Source organism: Venturia canescens, chromosome 9 (genome assembly GCF_019457755.1).
Source record: "Venturia canescens isolate UGA chromosome 9, ASM1945775v1, whole genome shotgun sequence".
NCBI classification, from domain to species: domain Eukaryota; kingdom Metazoa; phylum Arthropoda; class Insecta; order Hymenoptera; family Ichneumonidae; genus Venturia; species Venturia canescens.
In genome coordinates this window covers 15,571,397-15,594,564 of record NC_057429.1, presented here as the reverse complement: position 1 = coordinate 15,594,564, position 23,168 = coordinate 15,571,397, and the positions used below count along the sequence as shown (strand labels likewise).

The 23,168-nt window shown below is 34.1% G+C and overlaps 1 protein-coding gene and 1 long non-coding RNA gene across 6 annotated transcripts in view; one reads left to right on the top strand and one right to left on the bottom strand.

Moving 5' to 3' along the window:
* The window catches only part of Hrb27C (Heterogeneous nuclear ribonucleoprotein at 27C), a 31,976-nt gene that overhangs the window by 6,473 nt on the left and 2,335 nt on the right, over positions 1–23,168 (top strand). For 2 of the 5 annotated variants that reach the window (XM_043428585.1, XM_043428586.1), the window contains exons 6-7: positions 2,115–2,315; positions 5,385–5,540. In XM_043428585.1, coding sequence (XP_043284520.1) covers positions 2,115–2,315; positions 5,385–5,540 — 357 coding nt within the window. Of the gene's footprint in view, positions 1–2,114; positions 2,316–5,384; positions 5,541–12,507; positions 13,928–14,546; positions 21,623–23,168 lie in introns of those variants that run through there. The other 3 variants (XM_043428588.1, XM_043428587.1, XM_043428589.1) reach the window with 3 other exon arrangements.
* LOC122415971 (uncharacterized) lies at positions 87–17,254 on the bottom strand. The gene is made up of 3 exons (XR_006262037.1): positions 17,143–17,254; positions 1,412–1,603; positions 87–860 (listed from the first exon to the last, which is right to left on the bottom strand). It is a non-coding gene; the product is annotated as an uncharacterized lncRNA (long non-coding RNA).

Below are 23,168 nucleotides of genomic sequence, written 5' to 3'. Positions count from 1 at the left end.
TAATTTATCGAACGAAAAAGAATTTTACGTGAATGTTCGATTGTTGCAGGAAAAAAATACATTTGAGGAAAAGAAATTAACGACTGTTAGATCTGTGAACGTGAATACTTAAGATTGCTTTTTCAATTTTGTACATGATTATTGTTCTTTGGGAAAACAATCGATAGAGACAATCATAACGAAAATTTCGTCGTCTTCGAATCCTGCAAACTTCAATACCTTTTTTTCTCTTATTTGACACGCGTAGAAATCACGAAATATTGTGGGGCAAGCACGACTTTCGGCTGCAAATAAGGACGGCGGGGCTAAATCGAGTTCCGTTTTCGAGAATATCAATTTTTTGTGGATAGAAAAAAATCACCTTGGGAAATTTAACTTCCTTTTTTTTTTATGAAATGATTCAAATTTTTTAATGTCACAAAGGCAAATTGCTGATTTAGAATCTTCGTCCAATTTTCGCGACCGATAACTTTTATTTTAAGAAAAACTTATTTGAATTGCAGATTTATTTTTGTCCTGTAAGGAAAATATTCATTTTTTTCGACTATCATAGTGTTCTTTTTTCGAATTTTTAAAGAAACGAATAGTAGCCGGAAGTCGGGCGCGGGAAACGTTGAAAAAATTGCCAACCCCATGATAATAGTGGGAGCTGGCAAAACAGTAATTGAAAATAACGAATCGTTCGGGCGTATATACATGAATATTTGTTGATTTATATATTTATTCACGTCTATGCATATATATACGCAATTTCGAAACCGCGAGATCCGCGTAAGGTCGTTATTAATGAATTAACATAACTTTGATCCTGTTCCTCCTCCCCTTCCATCCTGCTTGGAGAGGTTTAGTTGTCTCTTGACCTGGAAACAAACGAAAAATCATAAAAATTGGAAGAAAAAGATTACAAGATAAAATCGTAAAAAAACTCGATTGATGAGATGAAAGGGACGAACAAAAAGCAATAAAGTTTTCACGCGTATAGAAAAAAAAATACTGAAAAAAAATCCGTGCCTCTACGGAGAATAATGAGGAAAGAAAATATCTTTAATAGGATCATGCCTCGAAACGATCATTTTTCCAACTTTCAACTCTCTGACCATCTATTTTTGTCGTCAATCTTTTCATACGTTCATTCGTTTCAGATTCCTTCGCTTTTCGTTGGTTATTGCTGTGAAAAATATTGATAATATTTTCAAAGTAGAATAATATTTATCGAAATGATATCTCCATTTTATACTTTTGGTTTGCAAGTTTTTGATTCGCGTTTCACAATGATTATTCGAATAACGAAATTTTTTAAATTTCTATTATCTCAAATTCGTAATTACATTTCATTTCGAAATGAAAGAGGATCGGATTCGATGATTTATTGTGGGGATGTAATTTTGAAAAGAAGAAATGATTCAATTACCGCAATAAATTTTTTTCAAGATTTGAAGTAGAGAGTTCACGAAGAGCGAATAATCTCGACGAGAAAAACGAGAATAATGAAATCTCGTCTCCCAACGAAAATCTTCCGAAATCTTCTTTACTTTGGCTCGATATCCCCTCGGTCAAACTGAAGACCTCTCACTCTCGAAGGGTCTCTCCGCAAGCGATGTAACTGAAATGATGAAAAAACGTACGTTCGCGAAAGAGTCACGTGAAATTTTGATCACAACGTGAATTTTTGGTATTTTTTTTGGTATTGCTGTATCTTCGTGGATAAACGAACCAACGAACGGTACACTAAATAAAAACAAGCATAATACGGAATGGATAAAGCTGCTGTAAGAAAAAAAAAAAAGCAGAGGCGGAACGCGGTAAGAACGCGAGGTTTTTTAAAAAAGGGCAAAAATGATGAAAAATATTCAGAATTTCGGAATTTTCGTGGGAGACAAATCAACAAAGTGAGTACGACAATGAAATAAACGAAACGAGCAAGGTGAGAAGGGTGAGGGGTGACACAAAAAAAATGTGCAAGAGGAAAGTCAAAAAAGAGCGCATTGTTTAGAATATTGCGAGATTTTTGTAGGAAGTAACAAAAAAACAATAATATAAAGAAAATGTAAAAAAAAAAAGGAAAATGAGGTGGTGACGGTGGTCGGTTACACGTGTTTTGTGTGGTTACGCAGGTGGGCCGGCGGCGGCCGCTTCAGGGGGTTACGGGCCCACGGCGGGTACTGGCGGGGCTGCGGGGGGCGGGCCCGGGGGTTCCTGGAACTCCTGGAACATGCCACAGAATGGGCCCCCTCCTGGGACCCAGCCCCCACCCCAGCCCCCTCAGCCCAACTCCTCGCAGCCCAACTCCAACTCGAACCCCTCTGGCCCGCAGGGTGAGTCTTCAAAAGCTCAGTCAAACCAGAACAAAAAAAAAACAATTCTTTATCTCTCTATTTCTCTCTCTCTCTCTCTCTCTCTCTCACTCTCTTGCTCTCTTATTTCTCTCCTCTTTCCACCGTAAATCGTCATGACAGAAAGTACATGAATTCCCATCAATTTAATAGAGAAACAAATTTTTTTATTCAAATACCGTTCCCAGCGATCCAAGAGTCAGCAATATGACTGACGAATCGTCGAACCAAATTGTCATTTTTTATAATTCATAATATTATTCGATTTGGGGGAAGGATATATTTTATATTATTTTTTCGCGTTTCCATTTATCGAATTTAATTTTATCATTTCGATGAATTATTTAGTATTTTTTCATTAGGTCTGCATCTTGTATTTATTTGGTTTCGTGTTTGTTAAAAAAAATGACAAGTCGTATGCGTTTTTGTTAATTACGATCTTTCTGGGATATATTCTTATCATTTTTGCAATGCTATTGGCTGCAATTATTGTTCGTACTTTGCCACTTTCGTCTTCAATTATTAAGCATTATATTTACTTTGTTCTTTATTCCGTTTCATTATCATTCGTAGCATGTATAGGTCGATTCCGTATGTGCTTTGTAATTATAAACTACTCATTGCCAAATTTCGTTCCCTGTTGCCTTGTGAATGACTGGTTACTCAAATGAACATTATTTGCATAGAATTTGGATGAGTTCGATTTTTCTAGTCATTCTACTAAACTCTTTCACTGACTTGTGATCAATTATTTTTTTATTTTAATCTCGTCTTCGGAAACATTGAAAGGAACTTGCAATAAAATGTACAGGAAAGTTAAATTTTTCCTATTTATCGTGCTTCGTATTCTTTGCCTGTTTCGTTTTTCTGGAACGAATCCTCCAATCATTTTTTTAAGTTAATTTTACTTGCCTCAAGATCTTAAACACAGTGAATACCACTGTTAATGTTCACATGACGAAGGCTTTGAAGTCGGTGGCATAGAACTTTCTTGGCCAATGTTTTTCGTTTGTTCTTTATTTTTTTTTCGTATTTTCCACTTATTTTCTACTTTTTGCGTGTAGATTGTCGAACAGAGCATGCCCTCTCTTCTTTGTTGCTGAATACACTTAACATGTAAATATCTCTACTTTAATTACGCATTAAAAGTTTAACTAATAATTCATAATGTTTTCTGTACTAAATGATATTCGTTTGATTATAGATACAAAAAAATTATGAATTGATAGTTACGGTGGAAGAGGAACGAGATTCTACACAAATAAAACAGTTTTTTACTTGTTCGAAGCGAGTCGAAATATCGAGCAAAAGTTTAGTCGAAAGCGATGAAAAATATGCTGCATTTTTAGAGCATCAAATTCCATACAAAAATTCAGTCGTATAAAGATTTCTTTTCAATTGAACATTCGATAATTTGTTCGTACTAAAATGAAATTGGAAATGTAACATTTTTAAATGCATAACTGACGGAATTCCCAATTTTTGCCTTTTTTTTTCTTTCAATAATTCAAATTGGCTTTTTGACTCTTTGTAGCTTGTAGGACAAATAGAAATAGAGAAAGAGAGACTGAGAGATATGGAAGAGAGAGAGAGCGAGAGAGAGAGAGAGAAAAAAGAGAGTGAAAAGAAAGAAGAAAAGAAGAAAAAATAATTTTGTATAAAATAGAGTGTAGAGTAGGGTAGTGCACTCCTATTCTCATTCCTCATTACATCCCCGTAACCTTGTCAGCTGGTGGACGGATCAGTGTTCTATTATATATTAACGAAAGTCGTAGCTATTTTTGGAATATTTATTTTCGCTAAATTTTCCATTTTTGCCATTGTTTTCAACAAAAATTTTACTACTTTTATATTTACATATAAATATTCATTTATATTTTTTTATATCTATTTTAGAGTAGCGCAGAATTTGTAAATGTTTTTCCTATACGACCGAACGTCACGTTCTTCATTTGCTTGCTGATGTGCCTGTAAAATATTCGACTTCCTGATATTTTTTTATTACTTATCTATGGTTTGTTATTTATTTTTTTATTTTTCTATTTCGTAAGCGTTACGTTTGTTATTTTAGTATCGAATTGTCGAGTCTTGCTACTCAGAGATTCTAGCTGGTCGATTAATATCGCACGAGATAGTTGATCGATTTGTTTCTATTTCGAGACCGTACGACGAAGTGTGTCTGCGCCATTTTTTGTTCTTTCTAATCAAGGTCAGATGCTTTGGATAGATTTGATGCGATAAAACAAAATTGAAACGAAACATCCGGGGGAAATCGAGGGGGCTGATGAGAATCGAATTCTCAAGTTTTCGACCAAACATTGGTATCGTAGAATTCTCGGTTTTTTAATTAAAAATTGACCAAAAAATAAATTCTCGAAATTTGAAAATCACACCTTAGCGCCGCGGACCAAAATTCCTAAGCCTTTTTTCTAAAACGATGAATTCAAAATACTTAGTTCTCGCCTTCTGTCAGCGTACCGTTATTCGGTAATTGATAGAAAAATAAAACAAATGACGAATAAGCATTAGTCGAAATGAATTTCGAAAAAAACCATCCTTCGAACAAAAAACTCCTTCTCCTGAGAATTAACCTGGTAAATGCAATTGTGGTGGAAAAGCAGGGAGAGAAAAGAATACTTTTGAATTATCGCCTTCAAAAAGCGCCCCCCCCCCCCCGCCCCCCGTTAAAGAATGAGAACAATCACTAACTGTAAAATCGAAGCCTTTTCACTGGTACAATTGACCTCGAAATGCCATTCTATTTGATGAATGAAAATTTGTCTGCAAATCCTTGCGAGATCGTTAAAATAATAAATAACACATGACCCGAAGAACAAAAACGTAGAAATCTAGTCTCTCTAATACAGGTTTTAGTGAATGAAGTGAAGAAAGAAGATGATGAAAAGGGTGGAGAGAAATTGAGAGAGAGAAAGAGAGAGAGAGAGAGAGAGAGAGAGAGAGAGCGAAAGAGAGAAAGAGGAAGATAGAAAAATTATAGAGAGATAAAGAGCGAAAAGAAAAAAAAAACATTTGGTTGGCGCGATGTTTCAGGTGACATGTATTCGAGGCAGACAACGGGTTCGGGTGCGCCTGGTTCGAGTAGCAGCTCTGCAAAGACTCCGGACTACAGTTATACAGGTTACACTGGGAGTTACGCTGACACGTCTTATCCACAACGTTCGTACCAGGGTGGGGAGAGCAACCAAGGTGGGTATGCCGCCAGCGCCCCTAAACCTGGCCAGCAAGGCTTTGATTTCAAAGAGTGGCCCACCTCATGACCATTTTAATTGACCCGCGATAGAGTAATGTGCTGAGAGAGAAAAAGAGCGAGAGAAAAAAAAATAACAAAAAAGTAAAAAAAAATAAATAAATAAATAAAAAAACGAACCAACCGACAGAAACTTAAAAAAAAAAAAAAACAAAACTCAACAACCGATCACGACAAGCATCATGAAGAATCACTGAACAGACTCCTCATTGCGGCGTGGTTTTTATCAATTTTGTTGCGAAAATCAAGAAGAAAAATGTCTTTTCGTGTAATAAAATAACGCCCGGCAGAGTTGGCTAAGATTGACGGGGAGAAAGAGGGTGAAATTTTGTTGCCCGAAGCCTGTGGAAATATGGAAAGAAAGACGAAAGTACAGAAAAAGAAAGGAGTTTCGTGTTTTCATTGTAAAAGAAAAAAAAAAATTGAGGTACAGATATCGAAACCACGTCGCAATCGAGATATAGATATCATGACGCTGAAAACTTTGGGAAAAATACGTGTACGAGAGAGAGACTAAAATATGATGAATTTAAGGAACTTCAAGGACAGGGAGTGATTCATGATTCGAAAGACATGATAAAAAGTAATGGTTATGATGAGAAAAAGAACGGTACGATATATTATTAAACAATGAAAATAATATGAGCGAGCGAGCGTAAAGGTTTGCGTTTATAATTAAATAATGAATATTCGCGCTTGGAAGACGCGCGAGACTGGCGTGATTCCAAAATGTTCCCCTCATCTCTCTTTCTTTCTCTTTCTTTTCTATGATCTCTCTCCATTTCGTTGCTTTATGTTGTTGTATTTTTTCCAATTTTTTTATCATCACGTAGAATGCAAAAATCCGTTAAATTCGACGAATCAAAGGGGAGAACGTAAAGAGGAAAAAGAAAACACGTAACGCTTGAGCGAGAAAAAGAGAGAAAGGGAGAGACAGAGAAATAGATAGAATGAGAACTCGACGACGGACGACGATTAACTCAATCGCAACATCTCCTTCCGACCGAGCCCTTTTCGCGATCTCTCACATTTAATTGTAATAAATAATCATAATTGTAATAATAAATAATGATAATCGAATAGATAATGTTTAATGAGACGACGATGAGAACGACGTGGAAACGAAAAAAACAAAATATAAAACAAACAAAATATCTTCAAACTATTGATGAACTCTCGCGATAGCGTTCACACTGGCTGATTTACATTTAACAAATTAGATTTAGCGTTGATTGAAGAAAGAGAGAAAGAAAAAAAAACAAAAGAAAAGAAAAACAACACGGAACACGATAAAAATTGAATAAAATGAACGAATGAAACATGCAAATTCATAGAATTCTCGTCGCTTTTGTACAAAATTGTACCGCGCACTTTTTTGTCGCGTTTATATTATTACTTTTCCTCCTTTCCCGCGCCCTTGCTACAAGCTCTTTTTGACAATGATCTTTTTTACCACGATCTTTCCTCTCCCTTCACGAGATGTTGTTGAATTCGCGTGAAAATTCCTCAAATTCCCCTTTGCACCGTATTTATTCTCCCACAAAAACGTCACCGTTTTTTTTTCTTTTATCGTTTGTTATTCTCGTTCGAAAAACAAAACATAGCACGTAAGAATTGGAGCGAAAAAAAAAAATAAAAATAAACAAAATACCGCAACTCGTTTATCCCTCGCAAATTTGTAAAATATGAACTCCGCCTGATGAGGCCGTTAAGTAGATCGTAAAATAAAGATAAAATATAAAGAATCAATAAAACTGGAATTATTCAAAGTTAAGCGTCGAGAAATGCGGAATCAAAACGAAATTGTTCTCTAGTTTCGTTGTAACAAACTTATAAAAATAACAAATACATACACACACTTACAGACACACACAAGAACGAACGCAAAAACAACTGATCAATGTGCAAAATGAAAAAATTATGATAATTGTGAGCCTGGCACGTCTCGAGTGATAGTACGAAACACTACGCTATTTATTATTATTTAAAAAAAACAAACACAAAGTATAATACGAATATTTGTTGTTTTCTCTCTTTTGTCGTTTTTTAAATGGATTTTCGTTTGTTTGTTTTTTTTTTTTTTTTTTAAATATAATTTCGTCGAAACTTAGAAATAATACCCTAAAAATAATGAAACGAAACTCGGAGTGCATAGTATTTTCCATTAACGGCGCAATTTTTTCTACCGCATAGTCCTTAAAGCGAGGATCTTAAGACAGTTTTCTTATTAAGATTGTAAATTCTGTATAGCGGCGAGACTGAGTTCATCACGAATAGGTTGAGAGTTTGTTGAAGAGGGCTCGAGGAAGAGATAATAAAAAGGGTTTAAAAAACACGCATGAATAAATTTTCCTTTTTTTCTTTTCTCCAGTTCTTATTCGTCGTCGTCGTCGTCGTCGTCGAATGCGAATATAATGAAACGAATTAGAACGTCGAAAAAAATGTTGCGATCGTTCGACAATCCGTGTTTTCCCCGGGGGCTTCGATCTGAAAAGTCTACCTGATTAAATATATGGCTTAATTATATTTACTCTGTAGGGTTTTACCATAGACCTAAAAAAAAACGAACAAACAAATGGAGAGAATAACAAGAGAGTTACAAAAAAGAATATTTATCTTTTAGAGAGTCGATCTCTGAAGAGGCTCGCGTCTATTGCCCTGATTGCGAGAGCCTCGTTACGTCGTGTCCCTTCAGTAGTTATCAATCTTTTTATCAACGAGAACAAATGCAATACAGCTATTTTCGAGTCGAATATGACATTTGGAAGAATTTGATCGCAGCGTTCCATTTTCCATATATCGAGTTCGAAAATTCCTTATCGAAATGCACAGCGTTGATTTGAGAGAAAACAAAAATGATTACTAAAATTCCTGAAACGAAGCGTGGCACTTAAAATTCCTGGGATCAACGCGACGTCGAATCAATACGAGACGACAATTAACAATAGATGAACGACTAATTCATTCGAACGAGAATAAAATTAAAGAAACATTACCGAAAGGGAAGCTCAATTAAATCTTATCCCTATCGAAACGTTCACTGACGCGACGAATAACTATAAAAAACACTAAACACACAGCAATCCAGAGAACAAAAATTTTACACTCGCATGCTAACCGGAGCGAGAGAGAAGGGGAGGGAGAGAGAATCGATTGATTAAATGATTGAAACAAGTTGTTGATTATTCAATTAATAAAATAAATTAAATAGAAATAAAAAGGATCGAATGAAACGAATAGGAAGACGAGAAGAAATATGAATACGAGAGAAACGTCGAGAGGAAAATAAATCGATACAAAAGTACGATAAATCATCTTAGAGAAGGAAATAAGTTTTTTACCTAAACAAATGAATAAAAAGGCTGTCCATTTCTCACCTTAAACTGTAAAGTAAATAATAGTAGAGGAGAAAAGATAAGAAGTACTAAAATGAAGCATAAAATTAACGTTTTCAAGTTAATCAGAATGAACGAGAGGGTGATAAAGAAAAAACCACTAGTGCTATTACCATTGAAACTCAACGGAGTAACGAAGAAAACTCGAACACCGATATTGTCTTTTTTGTCTAATAATGCGAAAATTTGATTGACGAGGAAAGAAGAAGCATTTCAAAAGTGAATGCTTCCATAGTTTTAGGAAAACTAACGATACAAGGGGTGAGGAGAAGGTCTCGAAGAATTTCGTGACAAAAATCGAAGATGAAATTGAGCATTCGAATGCAAAAAAAAAAGGAGAATTACAAATACAATTTTACTATTAATCGAAGATGAATGCAAGAAAGGGTAAATTCGCAATGGGATATTGAGAACGGTTTGAGTAATCATTGAAAGGCCAAATATACAAAATTAACTCCGAGAGTTTAATCTCTGAATGAATATATTATGAGAAACGCCCGTAACAGAAGTAAAATAATTTTCCATTAACGAGTCTCGCAAGGATGAAAAACTAGGCAATTACGAATTTTCCACTCTGTAAATACACACTATTCTTCCTCCTTTACTTTTTTCCACGCTTTTTCTTCACCCGATCCGTTACCCTTCTTTTGTGAATGGAGCTAACGAAAAAAATGGTATTTTCGTGTTGCCGGAAGTAGAAACGAAAGAAATGGCTGAAAGACTATCTAAAAGTAATTACGATTTATTGATTATGAGAATAACCTGATATTTACATTTACAATGAGAAACATTACACTATTGAAAAAAAAAAAAAAAAAATATTTTAAATGTTGAAAATAACGAAGATAATTTAATGAATTTATTGGTAGCGGAGTTATGAGTAGCCGTTCTTTCTTTTTTTCGTTTATTTATGTTCCAAAACGTTGATTAATTCAAGTCGTTTACAACGACTGTTTTGACTTCCCCTTTTTTGTCCTTTCAGTTGACGATAGGGCTGCACACTCGCGCCATGCACTCAGGGTTGTTATTAATTATTTAATATTAATTTTTCGAGCTTAAGATCCAATGATGAATTTAAATTTGTTTCTCGTATTCAGAACTCGATTTAACTGCAAGACTATGAGAACTCCACGTCTACGAACTTGGCTCCTCTTTATTTCAATCATTCTCAGTTTTCTTTTCATTATTTCGCGATAAAGTAAGCTCGGATCACCGCAGGGTCCGTTGTTATTAAATATTTAAGCGGTTCGAAGCCGCGTAGCCCCAGGGATTGCATTTTTTCTTTCGTCGTTCAATCTTTGCCAATTTTATTCCCCAAAGGTGTTTAATATCTGAATTTCTCACGAACTTGCCACGCGATTCCACTTTTAATGGTCCCGCCCCCCTCGTTCCTTTGGCTTTTGCATTTATTCCCCGGGCAACACCGTCCCTCGTTGATTAATCGTAAAAGAAACTAAACAACAAGTAAATTACCACAAATTGTATTATAGAGGAAAAAACAAATCGTTTGTGCATGAAGACTACAAAAATGTAGATTTATATTGTAATTAAGATTCATTTTTATTCGTCGTTTTTGCTCCCTTATTCTCTTTGTACACTTCAATTGCCTCTCATTCCCTCTTTTCGTAAACTTAATTAGTTCGTACATTCATAAATATACAATTGAATTAATAAATTATACCGCGAGTGTATACAAGAGTCGTAAGTTATATTTTTAAACGTCTTTTTACGTAGATTATTAAATTCGAGAATAATTTCCCAACAGCCCTTTTTTCCCTCACTCCCCAACACTCAAGACTGGTTATTTAACTAATCGCTACGTTTTAATGTTTACTACACAATTTAATATTTCTCGTTGTTTTTTTTCTGTTTTCTAATATCGTATGAAAGAGAGCGAGAGAGAGAGCCGTTGCCTCGTTTCTTCTTCCTTTCCGGTTATTTCGACATGAGCCCCATTCTTTCGTACTTCGCGTCTGCTCGTTGCCGAAATTTCTTGTTGATTTTTGACTCCCTCATTGAGAAATCCTATTCCTAATTCTTTCCACTCTCATTCTCCATACAATCGTTGAATTTCAACAAATATACAAATTCGAGATAGACAAACTACAAAGATATACTTATTGAAACGACACATCAATACACGCCAGATTCTAAACTACGTTTACGTATGAAACGTTAAGAAATTACCGAATACACTAAACTTTTGAGAAATATTAAATGCACGCGAATATTATACCGGCTAGTAACGACAGCCAACGAAAAGAACGTTAAAATCGAACCCGAAACGGGCAACGCAAACTAAAAGTGGCTCGTAAATTTTCTTGAAGAAAAAAAACTGAAGATTTGACCGTAAAATCTGAAGCAAGAAACAAACGGAAGTAACCAAAAGTTCTGGGAACTCGATGAAAATTTAATCGCCCATGTCGGCTTTAGTTTCTCGATAAATTAATAAAAATTTAAAAAATTAAAAAAAAAACATTTTTAATGAAGGAAATTTCTTAACAATGGGAATAAACTAGTTGAATGAAGGAAATTTAACGAGAAGTGAGCAAGCTCGAAAGTGCATTCGAATTGAAAAATCGAGGTTTTCACGTTTTATCAATAAATTTGACGAATCAAATTTACTGATAAGCAAACAATGAAAAAGCTGCGATCGAGAAACATCTTCAAAGTGAAAAAATCTCAATTTCCATGGTTTGATGTGCACCTGCGAAATTCGATGAGTTAAAACAAGAGGAAATCATTCAAAGAAACGGAATTAATGAAAAAGAAAATGAAAACAAGTGGGACCGTAGAGGAAATGGTCGATCGACTCTGTCATGAATTAGTGAGAAGTAAGATAAATAAACGTTACGTCGATAAAGATAAATATTGATTAAAAATAGAAAACGAAAAGTGAGAAAACGAAATGGAAATTATTAATCTAATAAATTACCTGTATACTTGTAACGTTTAGCTTTGTATTGGTAAGATCGAGCCCCCGAGCCCCTTAAAAAATTGAAAAAAGAGAGGAAAGAGAGAGAGGGAGGAGAGAGGAGGAAATGGAACGAAAACTTGAAAAATATTAGACTTAGTAGCTTAGAAATCGATGATGACCAATGACGAATCTGCGTGTCTCGAGAGTTTAGCAGACTCGAGTGACAAAAGGTTCCTTTACGCTCGCTCATGTCCCACGAACAGTCGCGTTCTCAGCACTCGATAAAAAGCGACTGTTTAGGCGCGACAAAAAAGAGTACGATTTTCGTGTCGCGGTAAAAACGGGAGTAAATAAAACTCACTTAAAACCGTGTGAAGAAATGGATGCAGAAAAATGTCGATTAAACTGTCTTAGAAAATCGTAACGGGCGATGAAAACATTGATAGAAAACCACACGAGAATCGTACAAAATTGGTTGCTCCAGAGAAGTCGTTCACAGCACATTATCTCTGAAAATAAAGAAAATCGAAAATGAAAAAGAAAAAAAAAAAAGAAAAAAAATCAAGTATGTACGACGTTGAAGATCATTTCCAGATTAAGAACTGAGCTGGGAAATGAATTTACACAGAGGAAGAGATAAAAAAGAGAGGAAGAAGGATTCTACGGGGTTTTTCAAGGAATTAAAAAGAAAAAAAATTGGTTAATGAACGGATTTAATTCAAGAACGATTACTAACGATCATGATAATGGTTATACGAGAAAAAGAGAGATGAAAAAAGAAAACAAAGATACAAACAAAAGTAGAGGTTTACGAGACAAGGTAAAAATTGAATTATTGTCCGTGCGACGATCTTATATACACATTATTGATAATAACGATATTGAATGGTGAATATAATATACATACACACAATCACGGAAAATGATTATCATTATTAATATTATTACTATTATTTTTAATACGATTATTATTATTATCATAATTATTTTGATTATTTGACACTTTTACTACATTTTATTCAATCATACGAAAATTTTGTGTGTTTAACACAAACACATGGGCACCTCGACACAATATTACATATTCACGATCGCGTGGTTTAGCTAAATTCGTACATCGCAGAGAAAGTGAAACCGCGAATTTGGGAAAGAGACTGGATACTTCATAAAACAAAAGCTTTTGCAGACAAGTAAAATGTAATGTAAAGCGAATTAATTTGAAATAAAAGGGAAAGGAACGTTTGACAACAGAGCGAGGATTGATTCAAGTCGAAAATGTTTGGTGGCACGAATCGATTTTCAGTCTGACGAGAAAAGTGATGAAAATTTTTCAAAAATCACATTCGAATGGGAACGAAAGATTGCGGGGCGCGATCGTGTTAGCCAGGTGTTTCGGGACTGGCAAAGAAAAAGAGGGAAAAACAGGGCAACTAGGCGTGGGTGGAAGTACGAAGGGAGAATGAGGAGAGAAGAGCAGGCCATCCGGGCGATCGTTTTATCACGTTTAATTCTTCACAATGTTCATCGAGTTTTCGTTGAAAGAAACAAAATGTTCGAAAGGCTCGTCGACCGACGAGGACTCTCGATCGCCGAACTGTTAACTCGAAATAATTTTAATCTTAATTTTTCATCGTTTTTTTTTTAATCCTTCATATTACTTTACTTCGTTTCCAAATATAAGGAAACGAGATTTATTATAACGAATACGGTCATGAATTAAAGTTCATACATATTATTCATCTACACATACAAACTTATTTACACCCAAAAACACGAGAGCGAGAGAGAGAGAGAGAGAGAAGAAAAAAGAACGAAAGAAAAAAATACATGAAGTATATATGTGAATATACAATATATACGAAATATTAGCAACTGTTTCTACTATTACGATTAGTGTATGTGGCAAAAAAAGCAAAAAAAGCAAAACAACAAAAAACTCACGATTTTTAAGAGTAACGAGACACATTTGAACGAAATCAAGTACGCTGAATAAGCGACAGAGTCAAAAAAGACCGCTGAACTTTTTCGAAGAACACTTGAAAGTTGTGTCTCATATCACAGAACGTTCATTTCGACGATTTCATTTAAAAAAAAAAAAAAAAAAAAAAAAAAATGAAAACAAAAGATCCCAAGACCGAGATGCACGAAGAAAAACGTTCAAACTTCAACCATCGCTATCACTTGAAAAAAAGAAAGCAAAAAACATTTGGTACTCTCACTAATTGCTACAACGACTGTGTTTACATATATACGTTTTTGTATATACATATATTTCACGAGAAATGTATGCATATATACATTAATAATCGATTAGGATTTATTCCGTGACTGCACCTCCCCCCCCCCCCCCCCCCCCCTCGCCCCCCAAGTTAGAGTCGTTTTAATAACTGTCGAATGAACTGATAATAGTTAATTGATAATCAATGTTTGTGGTGATATATACAAAAACACACTCACACAAAAAACACTAAACACACACACACACGAATATATTTCTATATATTGATCATTTGACTTGGTTCATGAAGTATAATAATAATAATAATAATAATAATAATAATAATAATAATAATAATAATAATAATAATTAGTATTCATGATTAACGACAGCTTTTTCTTTTTTCGCGTCCCAGGTTGACGCGGTTGGGAATCATGTTATCGTCATATTTACCCCAAAGTGCCCTTTGCTTCTCGAAACAAAAAAGAACATAACAAATATAAAATAATATACATATATACATATATACACATAAATATATATATATATATTAGTGTCAAATAGAGATGTAATAATGTGAAAAAAGAATAATAATAATAATATTTCTCGTAAAGATTGTTCGGAGGGTGAGGAGCCATAATTGACGGGGGTAATCGCTCGAAAAATAAAGTTAATGCAGAATTTTTCGAAATCGTCGATGCCGAGGGCGCTGGCGTCCGTCACAGTGAATCGTCCTATTGTCCGATGAGCATTGACCGCGAGATCGAGAAGAGTTTTTGGCGGCTGCTTCTTCGCTCTTTGCTTGTTAATTTTCGTGATTATTTGTCTGTTACGAGAATCCGAAATCACTCGGAGGCGAGAAACTAGACGAAAACGAAACGCTCTTCGAGAGCCTTTTACCGATTTCGGGAGAATTTTTGAATTTGAAATTGGTAAGAATTTTTCGTTCTTGGATATAGATCGATGGACTCGACGGTCCGCCGGGGACTCGTGGGGGCCACTTTGCACGAGGCTTCGTCGAGGAAACGCGTTTTCGTATAAGGACCTTGAACGATGCATTAAGGCTTTTTTTATACACGTGTGGGTTTTCAATGGTTTTTTTCTCGTCTGTAGAGATTTTTTTATACTTTCGTTTCATAACGTTATAAATTTGTAAGAAACTTACCACAAACGACGAGAATATTAGCCTCGAGGCGTTCCATTTTTGTCAATTTTTTAGTCTAAATAAACGCCCGACGTTTTGTTTCCTTTCCTTTTAAACCCGCGAGATTTTCGTTTTCAAACTTAATTTTTCTTGTTTTTTTTTTGTTTTTTTTTTTAAATTTTTTATTTTTAGAGAGTAACGTTACCGATAATGGAAGAAATAAGGGAAAAGGAATATTTAAATGTACTAAGAAATGTATAAAATTCATGAACTTAATTGTTCAGTAATATCCGGTATAAAGTAAGAGAGAGAGAGAGAGAGAGAGAACAAACGAGAGAATAAACGAGACAGAGAGAATGAGACCGCAACTTATTATTACGAATACAATTAAGGATTTACGATTAATGAATGAAAAGAAAAGAAGAAACAAACGAGCGAAACTGAGAGAAAGATATTAAAGGAGGGGAAAAAAGTAAACATAAATATGGTCACGGTGTACCTTGAGCGCGTTTCCGAACACTGAACGCCTCAGTGCAAAGAAAGTGTGATCCATTTCCACGATTCGATAACGTTCCTTTGATTGACGTTCGTTTTCCTTGGATAATTAACCGCTTTCAAAGTGTGTTACACTTCTGCTGTGACGGGGGGGCTCGTGCATCTCGGCATTTTCGCGCATCGCTCACTCCCCGAACCCCGAGATCCCGTTGAATATTTTTTAGACGAGAAAACATAGCGTACCAGTGGAAGGAGCGAGAGGATAATAATAATTTTTCGAAAATTCACGAAACAAGCAATTAGACCAAAAGTAACGTCAAACATACACACGAAAGACAAACAAAATGATTGTATATTCGTTCGCGCTGTCGTGACGATCGTCTTTTCTCAATTTGATTCATCGAACCTAAAGACCCGCGGGACCCTTGAATTATCGATTAAATAAAGTAACGAAACAATGAGGCAGAATGTTTTTCATGATAACGAGCGAAACAAAATCATACTTAAAACGTAGCACGTACGGTTATTAAGTCAAATTTCAGGTGACTAAAGAATCGCAGTAATTAAAGATAATTTACGAATAAAATAATGATTAAAGGGAAAACAAATTAAACGCCAAACCAGAATGAGAATACGAGCAATTTTGAACAACGGGCGTCCAGGAGACTAGCGTAGAAGTCACCTCAATTAACTACGTCAACAACAACAACAACAACAACAACAACAATAACAACAATAAAACGAAACCATACAGACACTAAAGACAGGAGAACCGTAAGAAAAATAAAAAAACAACAACAACAACAAAAAGCCTTATTCGATAAGCTAAAATATCGATATAAGACTGTAGGGATTACGTTATCATTATTATAAATATTATTATTATTATTATTATTATCATCATCATTATTATCACTATTATTATTGTCTTTGATTATCATTAATATTACGAAGGGAGAGCCGCGTGGCCAGATTACCGAACGAAGAGGCAAAAACAAAACCTATTAGCTTATGTTGTTAACGGTTGTTAATTAAGGAGTAATGAAAAAAAACGTAACTGACACTTGTATCTTATAGATATTTGAATAATGAATTAATGAGAGTAATGAAAAAATGTCGCCCGAGCCTCCGCCATTTACACGACGAAAATATTAAGGCAAATCGTAATAATTTAAAGACGAAAGCACGTTTAATGATATAAAATTATTGAAATCGCTCGTTGCATTTAATGTTTAAGCCCTGGGTAAATATGACTATAATAATATAATACAACCGTGTGTAATGCAGGAATAGAATTTAGACGATAACTATATAATGAAAAGGAGAACTGATGAAAAGAAAATAGATCTCTCATGTTTTTATTTTTTCTTACGTTCGAACGTGTTTATTCTTCATGCTTATCGTTTATTTTTCTTAATTCTCGATGGTCGATCCAATCCTCGCATATGTGGCGTTGATCGGGATCGATTATTATTCGATTATCCTCTACACGCGGGGAGCACTCTTACGTTGATTATCGCATTTTTCTTGAATTATTTGATGATTTTGAACACGATATTTATATCCTCGAATGAAGGACGAGAAAAAAAATGATACCGATGAAACCGGAAGCGGACGAAGACGACTCGACACTGACCGACTCGACCGCACGATATACTCGTTCGAGTCTTTCATGACGCGAACTCTTTTGAAACTCAACACTTGACTTTTGACGTTCTTACGCATAATGATAAAATTCAATCCTGTTTTGAAGCTGACGAAGTTATTTTTTTTTTTTCATTTTTCATCGCTTTTCATTGTAACAGCATCTCAAGTTTCTTCTCGCTCAATGCGTCGATGAAGATTTGGAAATATTGCCCACGGTGATAAAACGCGCGTGTTGATCCAATTGTAGAATTATAAAATTGAATTATATAGGATGAAAGATAAGAGAACATTAAAAACAATGGAACAAAAGGAAACACACGTTATTAAGACAGTGAAGTAAGGATCCGCAAGGTGTCAAAGTATTGCTACAACTATCAAACTATTACATTTAATTATCATCTAATTAATTGCGAGAATTTATTAAAAGTGATGAGGGTGATTTAAGTAAAAGTGAGGAGAAAACATGAAAACCACATAAGCATTTAAAAGGAGTATAGAGATCGAGAATTATGACAACGTTATGGTTACTAAAGTACGATTATTGCTGTATATTTATTGAATTAAAAGAATTGAAAGAAGAAAAATAAACGTAATCCTTAATATTTTTCACGATTATACACACGAGAGAGGCAAAGAGAGACGAAGGAATAATAATTATTGTAGATTCTTATGATTTTTCTTTACCCCAACGGTTGTACAGTAGGTAAATTCGTAACGAGGAAAAAAGAACTAAAAAACAATTATGTAAGATTCGATTTTAACGAGAAAATACAGTATAAGAAGTTTTAAGAAAAACCATTGCAGATTTCATTCGTTTAGTATTGAATGACTAACAAAAAAGCATTTTTTTACCTTGTCGATGATGCTTTGCCACGGTAATTAATTATTAAAACAAGTAATTCAGCGGGTTACCCAAAACGTGTAAACGTCGGATTATCGTTAATTATTGAGAGTTATTCGAATCGGTCTAGTTTTACGGAAAAAAAATAAAATAAAAGAAACAAGTTACAAAATAAAACAAGTAAAGTAAATTTAAATTAAAACAAACAAATAGTATAAACAACACACGATATGTCAAATGAAACATTGTTGATATCCGCCTAAGGTTTAGGATTATTTAAAAAAAATGACGCCACACACTGTGATCCGTTACGATTAAATGAGATTACGAGATAGCGAGAGAGAGAGAGAGAAAGAGACGAAGCGGTTGGAGACGAATTTTACAATCGTGTGCCAGGAATACGATCGTTTTTTTCGTTTTATTTCGTAATGATATAAGATTTCAACTGAACGAAGTAACACTATTTTCATTCAAAATTTTCTTTTGAAGCTCGAACACATTATTTGTAGATTGGTTTTTTCGAATTTCATCGCTCCGATTTCCGTTCGATTTTGCGGTCACTTTCCGCATTCGAGTGGAAAAAAATGTACGTAGCTCAAATGGAAGTTTCTAAGCTTGGCTGGATGACGATTTATTTTTCTTTATTTAAATGAACGCTATTCGAGAAACGAGAAAACTGGAAGAATTAGGGAAATCGTGAATCAGGGGGAAACAAGAAATCTGCTGAATCGTTGTGCTGATCCATTTTGATTTTTGAATCCGCGACCCAATTCGCCGGTCGATCATTTATCTTTTTCGTTCTCGCGTTTTTCCCTCCTCAGTAAAATATATTAAAAAATAAATAAACGGAGAAAAAACAAAGACAAACAAACGGAATGAAAGGTGGAAAAGTTACGGGTGTTAAGGGACTCTAAGGGTGTGGAAGAGGTTTCGACGTGAATGACGACGAGTGAAAGATGTTAAAAAGAAACAAAAAAAAAACAAAATAAACAAACAAGGAACGAAGATAAAACGAGAAAACATAAACCAAGAACGTTGTAGGTAAAAGTAAAAGAGCGAAACAAAACACAAGTCGACTAATTATTGAATTAAGGGATAAGTTTTGTACAAATGTATTATAAATTACCGATTATCCTCTGAGAGTACCTTAAACAGAACGAAGAATAAAAAAAGGAAAGAAAGATTAAGATTGATGCATAATCTCGACTCGGTTAATTATCTTAAGCACAGAACATGTATAGATCGTCATTTTTGTTTTTATTTTCCTCGTTAGGCGATAAATTAAAACGAAAAAGAAGATGAAGAATAGGAAGAAAAAAACATAAGAAATATCTAAGGTTAGAAGAATTTTTAAAATCCACTGTGAGTGGAAGACTGGATTTATTCGCGGCAGGGACAGGAACAAATGTAGGATTAAAGAAAAACAAAAGAAACAAACAAAATCACGAAGTAAGAAGAAAAAAAAAAGAAAACGAAACAAAAGTATCACGTTGACTGTCATTCATTAAACGGTATCAATTATTAAGTAATTTATTAAAACGTAAAAAAGAAATAACACCATCCTCGAAGTAAGGCAGGTTTACACATAGACGTAATAAAAAAAGTAAAATAAAGAAGGTGGGTGCAATTGTGATGGGGCTGAAAAACATAAACGAATGAAAGAAAGAGAAAGGAATGAGAATTTAAAAATGGAAATATTTTTAACGTACCGTCAAATGCCAACCATTGTGTTCTCTTGTGAATCATATAATTATTCCGTAACTTTTAAATAGCAGAGGAAAACGAAAAAAACATGAAATAAAGAATACGTCAATGAGAGGGGGGAAAAAGTAAAGTAAAGTAAACACGTAAAAAGTTTGTCTAAGTCGTCGGTTAGTCGTTATGAATTAATTTGTCCATAAGAAAAAAAGGAAAGTCTGTTGAGGGCAAGAGATAAGAAAAAAGTGCATCGAGTTAATAAAAAAAACGTACATGAACGATAAAAAAGAAAAAAAAACCAAACAAAACTGTATCTTAGTGTGCGAATGTGGGAGTGAACGAGGTAAAGACGAGCAAACAAAATCCAACAAGAAAGTCGGTTAGAAAGAGCCAACGGGAGAAGAAAAGACATAAGTAAAGAAAAGGTTTGGAGTTGTAGTTTTCTCGGAACTGAATTTCGTAAAGAAAAACCAAAATGAACCTCGTACTTTTTACGTAAAAGAAAAAACAAACAAACAAATGGTTGCATTAACTTAAGAGTATGTTAGATTAAACAAACGAAAAACAAAAAGAATCAATACAAAAAGGGCGTTTGTTCGCCGAAGCAGATTCTAAGCTTTGCCAAGTCTCAGATAAGGTCTTAAAGTTAATCCGAAAGCATGAAAAACGTATTACAAATTGAAACAAAAAATGAAGATGAATAAAAATGGGAATAAAAACATAATATGAAAACGTAACCAAACGTTCGGGTCAAAGTAGAAATTATCGACTATATCTTATCTCAGAGAGAGCTAATAGGGATTAAAAATAAAGAAGAAGAAGAAGAAGAAAAACAAAGTAAAACAGAGAGAGAGAGAGAAAATATACAATTAAATGATGAATTCAAAAGTGCATAATTAAATCGTTAGTGTATTATTACGAAGCGCGAGCGATCAACATTCGAAACGGAGGAGGGGCAATATTTCCAAAGAACAAAAACAAACGAGACGTCACATTTCCAGAAAGCAAACAACACACTGAACATCGATCCATCGACGCATTGAATTTTTCTCTTTTTTTTCTTTTTCGTATTAAAATATAAGTAGAGAGGGAATTGAAAACCCAGAAGAAGGGAGTGTGACGGCAAGGGCAAAAATCGCGTTCCGAGTTTAAAAACTGATGAATTCCAATAAAAATTAAAGTTCCGGATCGCTAGGTTGAGCTACGAAAACCATTGAGGCAGAAAAAACCCCATGAGACCTCTAAAATCCCGTTGGGCAAACTGTCCAGCGTCCAAATTACCAATTTAAAAATACAAAAAGTGTGAGAGAAGTGTGTGTCAAGTTGGAGAGCGAAAATTTTATTCGAACCCTCAATCGATTCTATATCCAGGAAACCAAATTTATCCATTGAATCAAAGAACTGCGTGTTTCCTGCCCAAATTCCGGAGATTCAACTCCACCCACCGGAAGAGCTATTCGAGTTTTCCGAATATTTATCCTCGACCGTCATTTTCAGTTGATTTATTTTACACGTATTAAGGGCATGATTATTTCGATAGAAATGCCTTGCGTATCTGCTCCCTTCTTCTCCTCCAACCTGTCCAAAAATTATCCTCGTTTTCGACAAAAAAAACAAAATCATAACGAATAAAGAATAAAATAATGAAATGATTAACGAAAAAAAAGAAAATAAAAGAAAACAGTAACTACTATACTTACCATTACTTGAACTACTACTACTACTACTACTACTACTACTACAACTACAACTACTACTACTACTACTACTACTACTATTACTGCTACTACTACTACTACTACTTTACTATTACTATACTATTACAAACTACTATTGATATGAATAAACAAACAAACAAAAATTATATATATATATGTATATACACCCACATATATATACATATATATAAATATCTAAATATACACATTACACACATAAATATATATATATTAATATACTTAACGGTGTTTCTAGTGGATTAATTGATTAATTGATACTTAAGATATTATAATATTAATATTATCAATAGAAACATTAATGACGATTATAATGATATATAATGATCTATATATAAATATAAACATTATATACCGATATACTGATGAATAAGTTGATATGATTATTACAATTAGCTGGTGATTTATTATGATTATAATTATAATTATTATTATGATTATGATAATTATTAATATTATTACTATATGATAATAATATAGATAAAAGCAATGGATCATTATTTGAAAAGTACATTAATGGTATATATTAGCTTATGAAAAATGATTAAACAGATAAAGAAAAATAATAATAACGATGGTGAAATGGAATTTTATTCGTCTTTTCATATCTACATGTTTATTTTTATTTGTTTTTGCTATTTAGTTGAAATATTCAGTGACCCTCGCCTTTTTAAATCTTAAGATCTTCAATCAACGTACTATTAATCTATGCACTGTTAAATATATATATATCGTGTTATTCCTGCTACGCTTATTCTTTTTATCGACTTAAAACACTGCACAGCCGTTAATATTGACTTTCGATATTCTCGATGTATTTTTTTTCCTTCAGTTTCTCGTCGGTTTCTTCTCCGTTACTCTTCCCATCTATGTAAACATGACATTCTTTTATATTTTCTAGTACATTTTGCAATTGTTTTTTCTTCTTCTTAATGTTCAACATATTTTTCGAATCGAACGCTCCTCGCTTCGTAGTCATGCCCTGAGTGAATGAACGAATGTGTGACTTTAGAAAATTATTGAAAATGACAGTTCTCCAATTGTGAATCGTTTTAACGGTTCGGAGACAGAAGATCGACACTAAAAAATTGAGCCGACAGAGTTTGGAAATAAAATTGTTCCGGAGACAAAGCACGCGAAGGAAAGAAAAGTGCACGTCCATGTTTATCTTCCATGGTATATGGACTCTTTGAGCAAAGAATTTTGAATGTGGGGAAAAAAAATTGCAACGTTTATCAGATGGGAAAAAATGAATATCGACAAATCGACCTTCTGCTTTCTTTTTTGCCGCTTCCTTTTTGTAATTCAACGAATACATAATGTGTGAAAAGAAAAAAATATGATTCAATGATATTATACTTGAAAAAAATGTGTCCAACGCGACGAAGGAATTCCGAGAGAGGTGGTCCACTGTTTTCTTTTTTTCTGCTTGAATTATTTTAACTTTGTTTTCGTTGAATCTCGTTCGAAATGTGC